Source organism: Panulirus ornatus, chromosome 32 (genome assembly GCF_036320965.1).
Source record: "Panulirus ornatus isolate Po-2019 chromosome 32, ASM3632096v1, whole genome shotgun sequence".
Lineage (NCBI taxonomy): Eukaryota > Metazoa > Arthropoda > Malacostraca > Decapoda > Palinuridae > Panulirus > Panulirus ornatus.
The window spans coordinates 20,125,621-20,142,799 of NC_092255.1; the positions used below are offsets into that span (position 1 = coordinate 20,125,621).

The following is a 17,179-nucleotide window of genomic DNA, read 5'->3' on the forward strand; positions in this document are numbered from 1 at the left end:
TTGGTTGAATTGAATACAGGTGATATATTTGTTTTCCTTCATAAATATGATGGCGAGGACTTGCAGGCAATTGACATGCCGAGGATGGATATTGTGCCCGATCCCTCTTTTCAGCTCGATGAAGCTGTAATTCATAAACTCGTTTATACTGCAATTGTTGTTTGCATTGAGCCAGTGTTCCCCCTGGAATTCAAACCTGAGAGGGCCTGGAAAGCGAGTCAGTTGTTGTTCGCTAATGATACAACACTGGTAACTGTTTCAAGTGGATAACTACAGAATTTGGTAACTGAATTTGGAAAAGTGTGTGAAAGAGAAAGTTGAGAGTATATGTGAATAAGGGCAAGGTTATTAGGTTCAGTAGGGTTGAGGGACAAGTTGATTGAGATGTAGCTTTGAATAGAGAAAGGTTGGAAGAAGTGGGAGTGGACTTGGCAGTGAATAGAACCATAGAAGTGGAAGCAAGTCACAGGGTGGTGGAGGGGGGCAAAGGTTCTGGGAGCAATGAAAAAAGTGTGGAAGGAGATAACATTATCTCTGAAAGCAAAAATTGGTATGTTTGAAGGAATAGTGGTTCCAACAATATTATATGTTTGCTAGGCATTAGCTGCAGATAGTGTTGTATGGAGGAGGGTGAATGTGTTGAAAATGAAATGTTTAAGGACAATATGTGGTGTGAGATGGTTTGATCGAGTAAGTAATGAAGGGGTAAGAGAGATATATGGAAATAAAAAGTGTGGTTGAGAGAGCAGAAGAGGGTGTGTTGAAATGGTTTGGATATATGGAGAGAATAATTGAGGAAAGATTGACAAAGGATATATTTGTCAGGTGGAGGGAACAAGGAGAAGCAGGAGACCAAATTGGGTGAGGAAGGAAGGAGTGAAAAAGATTTTGAGTGATCTGTACCTGAACATAAAGGGGGGGTGAGTAGTACGCAAGGAATAGATTGAATTGGAACGATGTGGTATACTGAGGTTGACATGCTGTCATGGACTGAAATAGGGAATGTGAAATGTCTGGGGTAAACTATGGAAAGGTCTGTAGGGCCTGGTAGTGGATAGGGGACTATGGTTTCGTTGCTTTACACATGACAACTAGAAACTGGGTGTGAACGAATGTAGCCTTTTCTGTCTGTTTTCCTGGCACTACCTCTCTTAATCAGGGGGGTAGTGATACTGCTGTTTTCCTGGCACTACCTCTCTTTATCAGGGGTAGCAATACTGTGGGGCAGGGTAGCACCAAGAATGGATGAAGGTAAGCAAGTATGAATATGTACATGTGTATATATGTGTGTATGTATGTAGATGTGCATATTATCCCTGGGGATAGGGGAAAAAGAATACTTCCCACATATTCCTTGCATGTTGTAAAAGGCAACTAAAAGGGGGCTAGAAATCCTCCCCTCCAGTTTTTACTTTTTCAAAAGAGGGAACAGAGAAGGGGGCCAACAGAGAGAGTTTCTCTAAGGCTCAGTCCTCTGGTCTTAACGCTCCCTTGCTAATGCGGGAAATGTCAGATATGTATGAAAAGATGTGTGCATGAATGGGCGTTTATGTATATACATGTGTATATGAGTGGATGGTCCATTCTTTGTTTGTTTCGGCGCTACCTTGCTGATGCAGGAAACAACGATTGAGTAGAAGAAAATTGTATATGAGTGGATGGGCTGTTCTTTGTTTCCTGGCACTACCTCATTGACGTGGGAAACTGCAATCAAGTATAATGAAAAATCATTCTTTGAGGTTTGTGTACAAGTATACCTCTCTATGCTTTTAAACAAATTAGCAGTCCGTGACCATTCGTCAAATTATATATATGATTATTAGGTGAATACGAGTACTCTGCCCATGAATTAGAATTCTAAAACCATTTTATAAGAATAATTTGAATACAAATGAATACTGGATTTGAATTCATTCAAAGATGAATGCTAAATACAAATTTTCCATCTCTGCATCATACATTGTTCTATCTTGTAATCCTCTCACTTATTCACAAACACTCGCCCACATGCTCAATGATAATAACTTTAATTATAAAACACACTCGTGTAGAAGTTACCAACCTTATTGTGCCAGTCATAGCAATGAAATTTATCTTTGGCAAGTTTCCTTCTTAAAGTGAAAATTCCCAAGCTTAAGATGTTTCCTCTATTAGGATATTAAATGACAATTGTACTCGTGAAGTAGCTTGGCAATCGCAGTAAATACGAAATGCAAGAGGCAAATGTTACTTAACATTATAACTGCATATCACAGAACACTGTCATCCACCACAGCCACACCAGAAGTAAGAAACGACTGTGATTGCATCAAGCTCCAGCTGCTTCAGAGTACAATTTTCCACTTCCTGTGGCCAATCTTTTAACTGTGATTTGAACATGCTCCTTTATCAGTGATGACTTTCTACAGTGTCACTATACATGCATTTTTCCCGTCCTCGCCATGATCCATACATACTTTGAAAATCCCGACAAACCAGTCAAGGACACATGCACAATCTTTAAGAAATTCAGCCGCAGTACCATTCACTTAAGCTGCCTTTGCACATTTCATCTCATGTAAGACTTTCACCAAACCACTCTCCACTACTGTCTCGCATCACATACTGCTCCAACCCATACACCCTACATCTGCCACCCTATCATCAAACTTGTTCAACAATCCTTCAGAATACATGCTCCATCTCCTCCTAATTTCATCACTACTTGTTACTTCTCTTTGCATATTGTTAATTTCCCTCCAAAACATCTTATTCTCCTTAAAGTTATTCTCACCCTTCCCAACTCTCATTTACCTTCTGTCAAATCCTTTACCTTCATGACCTGCTGCTTTCTCATGTACATTTCCAATCCTTTTTTTGTAAGTATTGCCCAAAAGTTTGTTGAGTATTCCTGGTAAATTATATGGGAGGGTATTGATTGAGAGGGTGAAAGCATGTACAGAGCATCAGATTGGGGAAGAGCAGTGTAGTTTCAGAAGTGGTAGAGGATGTGTGGATCAGGTGTTTGCTTTGAAGAATGTGTGTGAGAAATACTTGGAAAAGCAAATGGATTTGTATGTAGCATTTATGGATCTGGAGAAGGCATATGATAGAGTTGATAGAGATGCTCTGTGGAAGGTATTAAGAATATGTGGTGTGGGAGGCAAGTTGTTAGAAGCAGTGAAAAGTTTTTATCGAGGATGTAAGGCATGTGTACGTGTAGGAAGAGAGGAAAGTGATTGGTTCTCAGTGAATGTAGGTTTACGGCAGGGGTGTGTGATGTCTCCATGGTTGTTTAATTTGTTTATGGATGGGGTTGTTAGGGAGGTGAATGCAAGAGTTTTGGAAAGAGGGGCAAGTATGAAGTCTGTTGGGGATGAGAGAGCTTGGGAAGTGAGTCAGTTGTTGTTCGCTGATGATACAGCGCTGGTGGCTGATTCATGTGAGAAACTGCAGAAGCTGGTGACTGAGTTTGGTAAAGTGTGTGAAAGAAGAAAGTTAAGAGTAAATGTGAATAAGAGCAAGGTTATTAGGTACAGTAGGGTTGAAGGTCAAGTCAATTGGGAGGTAAGTTTGAATGGAGAAAAACTGGAGGAAGTAAAGTGTTTTAAATATCTGGGAGTGGATCTGGCAGCGGATGGAACCATGGAAGCGGAAGTGGATCATAGGGTGGGGGAGGGGGCGAAAAGTCTGGGAGCCTTGAAGAATGTTTGGAAGTCGAGAACATTATCTCGGAAAGCAAAAATGGGTATGTTTGAAGGAATAGTGGTTCCAACAATGTTGTATGGTTGCGAGGCGTGGGCTATGGATAGAGTGGTGCGCAGGAGGATGGATGTGCTGGAAATGAGATGTTTGAGGACAATGTGTGGTGTGAGGTGGTTTGATCGAGTAAGTAACGTAAGGGTAAGAGAGATGTGTGGAAATAAAAAGAGTGTGGTTGAGAGAGCAGAAGAGGGTGTTTTGAAATGGTTTGGGCACATGGAGAGAATGAGTGAGGAAAGATTGACCAAGAGGATATGTGTGTCAGAGGTGGAGGGAACAAGGAGAAGTGGGAGACCAAATTTTAGGTGGAAAGATGGAGTGAAAAAGATTTTGTGTGATCGGGGCCTGAACATGCAGGAGGGTGAAAGGAGGGCAAGGAATAGAGTGAATTGGATCGATGTGGTATACCGGGGTTGACGTGCTGTCAGTGGGTTGAATCAGGGCATGTGAAGCGTCTGGGGTAAACCATGGAAAGCTGTGTAGATATGTATATTTGCGTGTGTGGACGTATGTATATACATGCGTATGGGGGTGGATTGGGCCATTTCTTTCGTCTCTTTCCTTGCGCTACCTCGCAAATGCGGGAGACAGCGACAAAGCACAAAAAAAAAAAAAAAAATTGCCCAAATGCCTTTCTTTTCTGTTAGCAATTTTTTATCTTCATTCCACCACTTGCTTCACATTACCTCTTCATCTTACAACTCTACCCTTTCTAATCTGCAAGCCTTTCACCTTTTGCATGTCACATGCATCTTTTGCACATGCCATCACTGCTTCCCTAAATGCCTCCCTTTCCTCACCAACTCCCTTAGTGTCAATTACTCTTAACTTTTGCCACTCTGCACACACTCTCCAGGTATTTCTACAATTAATGTTTTGTGAAAAATGGCATAGGAACAGTGAAGATCGGGGACATAATTGTACCAGCTTGTCAACTTATTTGCTGTTTACAGTACTGTACAGTAATCATACAAGTTTACTATATAGAAGTAATTGTTTCATAGCCCTTCATTCTTATTACATGTTTTTTTCACATATGAGTGAATAAATACTATGCTAGACTTGCCATCTGCCATTGGCCTGTTAAGGGTGAGGCACTAAAGGCTAAGAAAAGGTACTGAAATTCTATAGTTAAGGAGAATCTGTTGCAGTGGCCACTCCTTTGAGGGACTTCCAATTGGAACAGGCATCAGAGATATATATAGATAGTAAATAAAGAAAAATAGGGTAGTCTAGCAAGAGTTTCAGAGGCAGGCAGTGTTAGGCAAATTGGTTGGCAGTTTACTTTGTCCCAACAGTATTTGTTCTTTGCCTGGCGCTCGAGTTTTCTTGATTTACAGCACTTATGCATGTAAGGATGAAATACTGCGAGTTTTTGAATGTGATAGTGTGAGAGTAAGGGAATAATGAAGTACGTTTATTTCCTATCATTATTTCAAGGCATATGAAGCAGTTGGAAGAAACGGAGGTGGTGGATAGGGGGCTATGGTTTTAGTGCATTGTACATGATATCTAGAGAATGGATGTGGGCAAATGAGGCCATGTCTTCATCTGTTACTGGTGTAAGTTTGTTAGTTACTTTAACATGCAAAATAGCGAACATATAATAGATACTGTTATTTGTAGTACCGCATACTTTGATTTTTCTGACTTGTCTTTCGGTAATTATTCTTGTTTTTGACTGTCTGTGTACGTGTGTGTTTGTTTGTGGAACTGCTTGTTTTTAACTACTTGTACAGTTTAGTGAGGGAGCTCTACATTTGTGAGGCCCATTTATCGAAATTTGTCAGTTTTTTTTAACTTTTGTACAGTCGGCACTTTTAGTTTCTTCTTGGCTTTTTCATTGTATCCACTACTCTTGCAATTCACTGACACGTTTTCTAACAAGTTTCTTGCATATTGTATATTTCCGAAGATAAGGCAACAAAGGGCCTTGGTTGGGAGCTATTTAGAAGGGTTGTACAGAAGTACAGTACTCTTGTAGTGACAGAGTTGTTGAATGAACTGTGATGTTTAAATGCTGACAGCCCTAACTCTCAGTGCAGTACACCATTCTTCTTGTGCCAGTCCTGTGAGCAAAGATGGCTTTTACACATAAAGTTATAGACTAATACTGGTTTACATGTGTGAATGTCTTTAGACAATGAATTGTGTAATTGTTATTGTGTTTGGTGAATATTGGACAAGTGATCAGATTTATAAAATATTTGTTCTTTTTTTCCTAATTCTGTAAATCGTAATATTCTTTTGAAGTCTGAATGCTGTCTGTATCTGGTAATCTTTTGTATATCGTGACTTTTAATAGAAGCCATTGCTCCAAAATCTTTGATCACAGCAGTAGTCTAGGTAATTTCAGTTTCTATTTCCAGTGGTGCAAAATTTCAAATATTTGTTATAATGTTAGAAGTGGAATGGTTGCATATATGACATTGTACAGGAAGATCACAAATAAGCATGGTATGACTGTGAGACACTGGTATTGTGGACAGTACAAGTGTCAGTGATTTAACTAGTAATAAACATTTTTTGGAATTTTCCAAGTTAGTGAAAAATAAAGCATATTTTGATATGGAGTAATTCATAACCTTCAGTAATGTATAAGGGCCATGGCCTGGGCCAAGTATCATAATTTAATGGTTTTGCTGTACTAGCCAATGATAATGTTACTACCTAATTGTAAAAATCTTTTTACTGCATTTGTGCTATATTTCTTTCTATGACACAACCTTGAAGGCTATTTGAAGCTAATTACAGAAAAATTAGAGGTATTAGGCTTAGGAAATCAGCCACTTGTAAACTGGTTTGGTATGGTGTAGTGCAAGAAGTGGGGTAGCCATTTTCCTTGTAAATAATTATGAATTATGAAATGAGAACGATGAAAAATATTTGAATGTTGAATAGAAAATATATTGTTCCTTTTTGAAAAAGTTTAGAATGTTGATCTGTGAATATAGTTGGATGTTTTGATGTTTCTGCAACCATAACAAAGCAATGAGACAGCAGCCCTAACTTGTTTCAGCTGGAGAAAATACTTTTTTTCCTATTATCTTCTAGTTTGGGAGATTTTATCTTTAGGGAATCTTAACACCATTGAATTAGGTAATGTCCAGCTATGTGAAATTTGTTCCTTTGGTATAAAAGATATTGCATGGGGGAAAATATTGGTCTATAGTCTGTTTTGATGCCTAAATCGCAACCGTAGGAAATGTTCATTGGAGTGGGAGACGTATGTTCTCAAGGTCTGTCCCACTATATTGATCATTCGAGTTTTTACTGCTGTAACTGAATGAAACCCCATGTAAAATAGATAAAAACATTCAAGTCATTGACATTACTCTTCTTGGAAGAAGAAACTATTAATGTAAAGGTATTATTGGATATAAGGGATGCTTAGCAGCTCAGATGGCATGCTTGAAACATATTTTTTGGATATTCCTTGCCAAATTAGGGGTGCATCTTACATGGTGGTGCATCTAATATACTGTAAAATACAGTTTATGTTCAATGATTTATAGATGTTTTATATTTAATTCCAGAAATCCCAACCACCACTACAGCACCACCTTCTCCTCCAGGAAGGCATTTTGATGCTGCCAGTTTCTTTGGTAAGTATAAAGAAACATTTGTCATGTGCACTAGAAACTGACACTATTTAGTAACATGTAGGTAATAAGCTATATTTGTGTTATTTGCACAGCATGACAAGCTGGTTGCTTTGTCCTTTGTCTGTCCATCTGTCAGTGGAAGTCTCATTTTAACCCTGAAAGTCCTGCTGACATTCAGAAACTTGGATATGATTTGGAACAGAACTACCAGGTTGTAAATGTAAAGTATATGTTCAAACAAATGAGCTAAAATAACTTTTATGGCTATGGCATGGTGCTGAGGTTAATACATAGATCACCTGGTAGAGGTGGTGGAGGGATGTATGGGGGAATTAGTGGGGATGGACCTCATTATTCAAATACACTGTGTAACACTAGGTACCGTTTGGTTGCAGTTTACAAATTTACGTGTATTTATACATTAACATATCTTTAGGAGAGATGGCCAGAGAGCGTTATTGGATTACGTGTTAATTGACAGGCGTGCGAAAGAGAGACTTTTGGATGTTAATGTGCTGAGAGGTGCAACTGGAGGGATGTCTGATCATTATCTTGTGGAGGCTAAGGTGAAGATTTGTATGGGTTTTCAGAAAAGAAGAGTGAATGTTGGGGTGAAGAGGGTGGTGAGAGTAAGTGAGCTTGAGAAGGAGACCTGTGTGAGGAAGTACCAGGAGAGACTGAGTACAGAATGGAAAAAGGTGAGAACAATGGAAGTAAGGGGAGTGGGGGAGGAATGGGATGTATTTAGGGAATCGGTGATGGATTGCGCAAAAGATGCTTGTGGCATGAGAAGAGTGGGAGGTGGGTTGATTAGAAAGGGTAGTGAGTGGTGGGATGAAGAAGTAAGAGTATTAGTGAAAGAGAAGAGAGAGGCATTTGGACGATTTTTGCAGGGAAAAAATGCAATTGAGTGGGAGATGTATAAAAGAAAGACAGGAGGTCAAGAGAAAGGTGCAAGAGGTGAAAAAAAGGGCAAATGAGAGTTGGGGTGAGAGAGTATCATTAAATTTTAGGGAGAATAAAAAGATGTTCTGGAAGGAGGTAAGTAAAGTGCGTAAGACAAGGGAGCAAATGGGAACTGCGGTGAAGGGCGCAAGTGGGGAGGTGATAACAAGTAGTGGTGATGTGAGAAGGAGATGGAGTGAGTATTTTGAAGGTTTGTTGAATGTGTTTGATGATAGAGTGGCAGATATAGGGTGTTTTGGTCGAGGTGGTGTGCAAAGTGAGAGGGTTAGGGAAAATGATTTGGTAAACAGAGAAGAGGTAGTGAAAGCTCTGCGGAAGATGAAAGCCAGCAAGGCAGCAGGTTTGGATGGTATTGCAGTGGAATTTATTAAAAAAGGGGGTGACTGTATTGTTGACTGGTTGGTAAGGTTATTTAATGTATGTATGACTCATGGTGAGGTGCCTGAGGATTGGCGGAATGCGTGCATAGTGCCATTGTACAAAGGCAAAGGGGATAAGAGTGAGTGCTCAAATTACAGAGGTATAAGTTTGTTGAGTATTCCTGGTAAATTGTATGGGAGGGTATTGATTGAGAGGGTGAGGGCATGTACAGAGCATCAGATTGGGGAAGAGCAGTGTGGTTTCAGAAGTGGTAGAGGATGTGTGGATCAGGTGTTTGCTTTGAAGAATGTATGTGAGAAATACTTAGAAAAGCAAATGGATTTGTATGTAGCATTTATGGATCTGGAGAAGGCATATGATAGAGTTGATAGAGATGCTCTGTGGAAGGTATTAAGAATATATGGTGTGGGAGGAAAGTTGTTAACAGCAGTGAAAAGTTTTTATCGAGGATGTAAGGCATGTGTACGTGTAGGAAGAGAGGAAAGTGATTGGTTCTCAGTGAATGTAGGTTTGCGTCAGGGGTGTGTGATGTCTCCATGGTTGTTTAATTTGTTTATGGATGGGGTTGTTAGGGAGGTAAATGCAAGAGTTTTGGAAAGAGGGGCAAGTATTAAGTCTGTTGGGGATGAGAGAGCTTGGGAAGTGAGTCAGTTGTTGTTTGCTGATGATACAGTGCTGGTGGCTGATTCATGTGAGAAACTGCAGAAGCTGGTGACTGAGTTTGGAAAAGTGTGTGGAAGAAGAAAGTTAAGAGTAAATGTGAATAAGAGCAAGGTTATTAGGTACAGTAGGGTTGAGGGTCAAGTCAATTGGGAGGTGAGTTTGAATGGAGAAAAACTGGAGGAAGTGAAGTGTTTTAGATATCTGGGAGTGGATCTGGCAGCGGATGGAACCATGGAAGCGGAAGTGGATCATAGGGTGGGGGAGGGGGCGAAAATCCTGGGAGCCTTGAAGAATGTGTGGAAGTCGAGAACATTATCTCGGAAAGCAAAAATGGGTATGTTTGAAGGAATAGTGGTTCCAACAATGTTGTATGGTTGCGAGGCGTGGGCTATGGATAGAGTTGTGCGCAGGAGGATGGATGTGCTGGAAATGAGATGTTTGAGGACAATGTGTGGTGTGAGGTGGTTTGATCGAGTGAGTAACGTACGGGTAAGAGAGATGTGTGGAAATAAAAAGAGCGTGGTTGAGAGAGCAGAAGAGGGTGTTTTGAAGTGGTTTGGGCACATGGAGAGGATGAGTGAGGAAAGATTGACCAAGAGGATATATGTGTCGGAGGTGGAGGGAACAAGGAGAAGAGGGAGACCAAATTGGAGGTGGAAAGATGGAGTGAAAAAGATTTTGTGTGATCGGGGCCTGAACATGCAGGAGGGTGAAAGGAGGGCAAGGAATAGAGTGAATTGGAGCGATGTGGTATACCGGGGTTGATGTGCTGTCAGTGGATTGAAGCAGGGCATGTGAAGCGTCTGGGGTAAACCATGGAAAGCTGTGTAGGTATGTATATTTGCGTGTGTGGACGTATGTATATACATGTGTATGGGGGGGGGTTGGGCCATTTCTTTCGTCTGTTTCCTTGCGCTACCTCGCAAACGCGGGAGACAGCGACAAAGTATAATAAAAAAAAAAATATATCTTTATAAATTGGGAGAGTAGGTAAGGGAATGAGCCTTTGGATTCAGACTCCCTAATTGACAGTTATAATTGTTTTTAGGTATTCTATGTAGTAACTGTGACTTGTTGGCATACTGAATATTGGTAGAGCTAGTTATTGCTGGTCACATAGAAGCAGCTACTTGTTGGATGTAAAAAGCAAAGTTAGTTTTACATGAGCAAGGAACCAACAATTTGGAGTATGAGGTCAGACCAGGTAATCTGATGGTTTAGTACTCTAGACTCCATTTTATTTGAAGAAATATTCCAGAGAGCCCTCTTGATATCTGTAACTGCCTGCATTGTAATGTTATTCGTCATTTATTGTCTTTTCAGGTGGTATGATTTTGGCGATAGGCATCTTGGCAGTGGCTTATGCTGCTTGGCGCTACTACAAGTCACGGAATGAGAATAACTACCATACCCTGTAAGTAGTAACCTGTTGTCTATCTGTAGCTAGCTATTGCTAGCTGTGCGCACCATACATCACTTGAGTGTTGCCTTCTGATCCTTCAGCAAGCTGTAGGTTCATCTCCACTATTGTTATTAGTTAATTAGTACTGCTCACTTGATATCAGTAGTTTTTGGAAGATATAGATAATCAAGAAACTCTATGGCTTGGAACTATATTGTTAAGCATCATACCACCTGTTATTTGAACAGTGCCTAGAAAGTGCCTATTGTTGGAAATGTTTCGTATTTTTATTTGTTGAATATATGTTGCTTTTATATATAACTATTATTGGTTTTCCATATCTTCCAACTCTGAAGACTTGAAGCCTGGCTAAAGACTTTTGATTTCAAGTTTTTGCCATAGACCTTCTTGGCCATCCTTGTAACTCTGGTTGTGGGATGCGAGTCATATATGTGATATGTGATGGAAGCTTTGAGTAGTAGAAAAATTCCAGGTATAAAAACCTGGAGTTCTTGGTGGTCTGAAGAGGGTTAAGGGCTTTATTATTTTTTAAGTCCATGTTACCTACAGTTTAAGGTACAAGATTACAAGGTGTTTACATTACTCTTATTTGAGTAATAATGTAAATAATGATTCTGTAAATTATTACTTTGCATACAATTTTATACAAGATCTCCATTGCAATGAGAATGGATTTAAGCTTGGTTCATGAATAGGTTGCAACTTTATTAATATAGTTGTTGAGTAGAATCAAGAAAATACTGAATTGTTAAGCATTAGACCCTGAATTTTTTTTTTTTGCAGTACTGTTGTGCATATCTTGGAAAAAATTTGTTTAAATTGGTGAGTCATATATTAGTAGGAACATGAAGTGTATGAAAATTGAAAAAAAAAAAATTAGATTTTATATAATTATTTTAAGATGCAAGACGACCCATCAGGCTCATACGTTAGCCTCCACATTTATCAACAGACTTTACAATTCTCTGTCTTGTAGAATTTCTTAATTTAATTGCCCTTTAAGGGCTTTTAATTGCTGTTGGAGTATCTGTAGGTCCTTAACATGCATGTCTGTATGGATGGACTTGACTAGAGTAGGTTTGAATGTTAGAAAAAAATATATATTGATATTAATTTGTCTCATAAACATAGGTGATGTGGTGAGCATCCTAGAATTATGATGGGATTTAAAGATCTGCTCATACATAAGTGTGTGCAAATGTGTGTTTGTAATTGCTGTATTTTATGGAATAAGATGCACTTTTTTCCCTGAAAAATGTGTCCAGTAGTCACCATGTGTCTAGTATGCCAAAGGTTACCCCAGTCATCTGTAAGGCATGTCACTTGCAGGAGAGGACCCTGTTTAAAGTTTCAGTAGAGCTGCAATTTCATATGAGTTTCATGCGAGGCATGTATGCCTTTCCATTGATGCACATAGTGGATATTTTTCAATGATGTACGAATGAGATTTGTTTAAATCATAACTATCAATATATAATATACATTGGCTATTTCCAGCAGGTCTTACCAGAAGATAGATGTATTATTAGTGGTCAATGAGTGGGGTCATTGATTTTGCAGGGACAGCATTGATCTGTTCAGATTGAGGAAAAGCCATGGTTTAAGCTTGCTACATAGTTTGTTTTTTTTTATAGTAAATGTCCGATTCTTAGCATGAACCTCAGAATTTTTTGCCGAATACTTTATAATATCAGGGTACATCGTAAGTACTGGTGCATTTTATGTGCCAGAAAATACAGTACATGTTTGCACCCTATGGGGAGGGAATTTTATACTCGCTGTGCCCCATCTCTTGAACATTCTAGGCTGTAATAAAACTTTTTAAACTAAAGTATGATTGTCCACATTTGCCTTGTCCTCATTCATTTTTTTCATTTGTCCACCACTCGTACTGTAAAAGTGCTTGTTTACATCTTTTGTAGTGATAAAATTTCATGTTTAATTTTGTTTGCTCTGGATGTTGTTCATTGCATATTTTAAAAAACTGTTCACTTTCTTCTTCTTCTTGATTTAAATACCTGAAGGTTGTAATTATGTCCTTTCAACTGCCTTCTGTGGTTTGCAAATTTTAGGCCAATACTCATTTTCTGTAATTCTGCTCATTGTTGTCTTCCTCTTGACTACCTCGATTAGCACATTTTACTTCTTTAGGTACAGTGAACAGACTTGAGAAGCATTATCTAGTTTTGGCCTTATTTAACGATGTGAACATCTTAGATATTTCCTAAATCATGTACTTGAATGATGTGATATTTACTTGCAGACAGTTTCTCCTTTATTGTTCTAATGTGGGACTCTTATCAGGTTTGGGAGGTGTGTGTGAAGTTACCTGTTTTTACTGTAGAGAGTTTTACTCTGCTGGGACCCATTAAACATTTTCTACTCGTGCTTTTTAAATTCATTTGTTCATGTTAACCATGTCTTTTTGTTCCATTTCCCCACAACTTATTATAGAAATGTAATTCACATCTTTTTATAACAAATTTCTTATTTTAAGACCTCTGTTCTATCCCCTTATTTTTCAAAGAATATTATCTGTGCATTAATAGTCCTTAAGAATTTAAATTGTGATCAGATCACCTGTCACTCTTTCATTATGGGCAAATTCAAGGCCTCCTGTCTTTCATATTGGTTGGATATCTTAATTCTGGTACAGTTGTTGATGCTGTTCTTGAACCTTTGTTTTTTCTTTTTTCTGCTGCTTAAGAAGCATATTCTAGTTTTATCCTTCTGTATGACATATGCAGCTCTCTGAATATTTCTGTATCTGTGTACTTTAAATCCTTTCTAATATTTGCTACCAAATAGTTGGTTTGGTTTATTCTTCAAAGGTAGGACTCTATGATGGGTGTAGACTTCCAAGTCTTGTTCACACTCGTTTGTGTAGCTTATTTTTCTGCTAAATGATATTCATATAAAGTTTTTCTTTCACTGTGACCCATCATTATTTTACATTTACTTGTCAGACTGACTTTAGAGTTCTTAAAGGTCCCTTCATAACTTGATGCAATCCTCATGCTCTTTACTTCATAACATTTGCTTCACCTGCAAAGATGTATATATTTGTGTGTGCATATTATTGAACTTTTGATTGCTTGTGGTTATGCCAAAATGAGAAGTTGCCTCCAGTGAGGTTGTATTATCAGAAGTGGATGAAAATAGTTTATTATAGAACTTCTTATGCCCAAGGACTCCCATCCTTCTCTGTTATCAATTTTAGCTCAGCTTTGTAGTTGCAGAAGCCTGATGAAAGGGGTCCTTATGTTTAAGCAAATATAGCAAAGCTGCAAACCACACATGATAATGTATTCTGAACAGTCTTTGGCTGCCAGACAACCACAAACACTCAAGACTTACACAATAAAGTAAAGATATTCTCAATACAACCCCACCTCAGCATGCTTGGCACTCGATTCTATGCAGCAACACAAAATTTCTTACTCGCAAACAACTACAAAACTAACCACCATCCCCAAGTTGAAATATATAGTCTTTCCCTGCATCACACTTCAGCAACCTATACTCGCAGATCCCCCAACCCCCAACAGATATAACTTGTAATAAATTCGTATGCAGTGACACCAGCTGATCTCGCCACTCTCTTTCTCCCACATTCCACATCTTGCTTTTTTCACATGTATAAGTGTTGCATCCTAATTACCTCCCATTCTTCACCTTTTACCATTCTACTCTGTCTCCTATGTTATCTTGTCATATAGGCATAGTTTTCAAGTACATTTGTTCGTCACTCTCTTCCCTCTTATCATTTTGTTGTCCCGAAGCATTTTCAAACCTTCATCCAATCTACTATCGAGTAATGGTCCTACTTCTTACATTCCACCAGCTGCTCATCTTCACACAGTCACATCAAAGACTTTCCTTTACATGCCTGTCAGTTAGTATGTAATCTGATAATGCCTGCTTTTCATCATCCCAACAAATGCACTTTCTTATGTCACTATTTTGAAACCAGGGATTTCCAGTCACTAGTCTCTTTTGAGCACACTGGTACAAGCTGTTCACCATTTTCATTCACAACAAAGGGTAACTAACCCATTTATTCATACTTGCTTGCTTTCATCCATTCCCAGCACCACCCCACCCCTTATAAAACAGCATCGCTACCCCCCACATCAGTGAGGTAGCACCAGGAAAATGGACAAAAAAGGCCACATTCATTCACACTCACTCTCTAGCTGTCGTGTGCGATGCATCAAAACCACAGCTTCTTATCCACATCCAGGCCTCGCTTGTTTGCTGTTTCTTGTGTTTGCAAGATAGCATAGGAACAGGCAAAGAAAGGCCTCATTTGCTCGCATACATTGTTTAGCTGTCGTATATAATGCCATATCCACAACCAGACCTCCCAGACTTTTTTGTTATACACCACCTGCTTCATATACCCTGGTTCAGTCCATTGACAGTATGTCGTCCCCTGTATATCACATTGCTCCAGTTCACTCTATCCCATGTACACCTTTCACCTTCCTTGCTGTTCAGACCTCTGTAGATAAATTTTCACTCTCTCCTTTAATCTCCTCCTCCCTCACCTTAGCTCACAATTAGCTTGTCAGTCACATTCTTATTACAACCTCTTTCATATCCTTTTATTACTTGATCATACCACTTCTTACAACATATTGTTTTCAATTATTTAATTTCCAGCATATCCACCCAACTTTGTTCATCTCATGTATAGCCATTTCTCGCATCCAGATAAGGAACTTTCTTTCCATGCATTTCTCAGTGCTCCCAAATGCTCTTTTCATGCATTTCTCAGTGCTCCCAAATGCTTCACCCCTTCACTTGTCCTGCCCTGCTTAATGTACTAATCTTGACTTTATTCACATTTACAATCAACTTCATTCTTTCTCATGCTTTTTGAGACATAGATACCAACTTCTGTACTTTCCGTTTTGAATCTGCCACCAGTTCTGTTTCATCAGCAGAGAACTGACCTCTTTTTAAGCCCCCTCACCCCCTATAGACTACAGAGATCACCATCAATTTGTGTAAATTTCTATTCCTTTTGAATGATGTGGTACCCTACACGAAGGTTTTAGTTAGTATCGTATATACATGAAAAGGCAACCCCCTTCCCCCTGCATGCACGCAAGGTAGCGCTAGGAAAAGACAACAAAGGCCACATACGTTCACACTGTCTCTATCTGTCATGTATAATGCACCGAAAACCACAGCTATCTTTCCACATCCAGACCCCACAAAACTTTTCATGGTTTACCCCAGATGCTTCACATGCCCTGGTTCAGTCCATTGACAGCATGTTGACCCCAATATACCACATCGGTCCAATTCACTCTATTCCTTGCACACCTTTCATCCTCCTGTATGTTCAGGCCCCGATCACTTAAAAATCTTTTTCACTCTATCTTTCCACCTCCAATTTGGTCTCCCACTTCTCCTAGTTTCCTCCACCTCTGACACATATATCCTCTTTGTCAATCTTTCCTCACTCATTCTCTCCATGTGATCAAACCATTTCAAAACGTCCTCTTCTTCTCTCTCAGCCACAATCTTTTATTACCACACATCTTTTACCCTTTCATTACTTACTCGATCAAACCACATTACTCCACATATTGTCCTCGGACATCTCATTTCCAGCACATCCACCCTCCTCCACACAACTCTGTCTATATCCCACATCTCGCAACCATATAACATTGCTGGAACCACTCTTCCTTCATACATACCCATTTTTGCTTTCCGAGATAATGTTCTCGCCTTCCACACATTTTTCAACGCTCCCAGAACTTTTGTCCTCTCTCCCACCCTGTAAAAGTATTTATTATTAATTATTATACTTAATTGCTGTTTACCGCGTTGGCAAGGTAGTGCCAGGAAACAGGTGAAGAATGGCCCATACACACACTTATACATGCATAGCCATATCAACATGTACACATATACATACACATACAAATTAATATATACACATGTACATATTCATACTGGCTTGCCTTCATCCATTCCTATTGCTACCATGCCTCACAGGAAACAGCATTGCTACTGCCACTTCAGCGAGGTAGCACCAGGAAACTGACAAAAAAAGGCCACATTCGTTCATACTGTCTCCAGATGTCATGTGTAATGGACTGAAACCACAGTTTCCTAATCTACATCCAGGCCCCACAGACCTTTCCATGGTTTACCCCAGATGCTTTACATGCCTTGGTCCGGTCCTTTGACAGCATGTAGACCCCGGTATACCATGTCATTCCAATTCCCTTTATTCCATGCATGCCTCTCTCCCTCCTTTTATGTTCAGGCCCTGATCACTCAAAATCTTTTTACTCCATCCTTCCACCTCCAGTTAGGTCTCTTGCTTCCCCTTGTTCCCTCCACCTCTGACATGTGTATCCTCTATGTCAATCTTTCC

General features: G+C 39.4%; 1 protein-coding gene across 8 annotated transcripts in view; it reads left to right on the forward strand.

The window, feature by feature from the left end:
- Positions 1-17,179, forward strand: part of LOC139759138 (uncharacterized) — a 90,325-nt gene that overhangs the window by 20,190 nt on the left and 52,956 nt on the right. For all 8 annotated transcript variants that reach the window (XM_071681135.1, XM_071681132.1, XM_071681131.1 and 5 more), the window contains 2 exons: positions 7,278-7,346; positions 10,680-10,770. In XM_071681135.1, the coding sequence (XP_071537236.1) occupies positions 7,278-7,346; positions 10,680-10,770 (160 nt within the window). The remainder of the gene's footprint in view (positions 1-7,277; positions 7,347-10,679; positions 10,771-17,179) is intronic.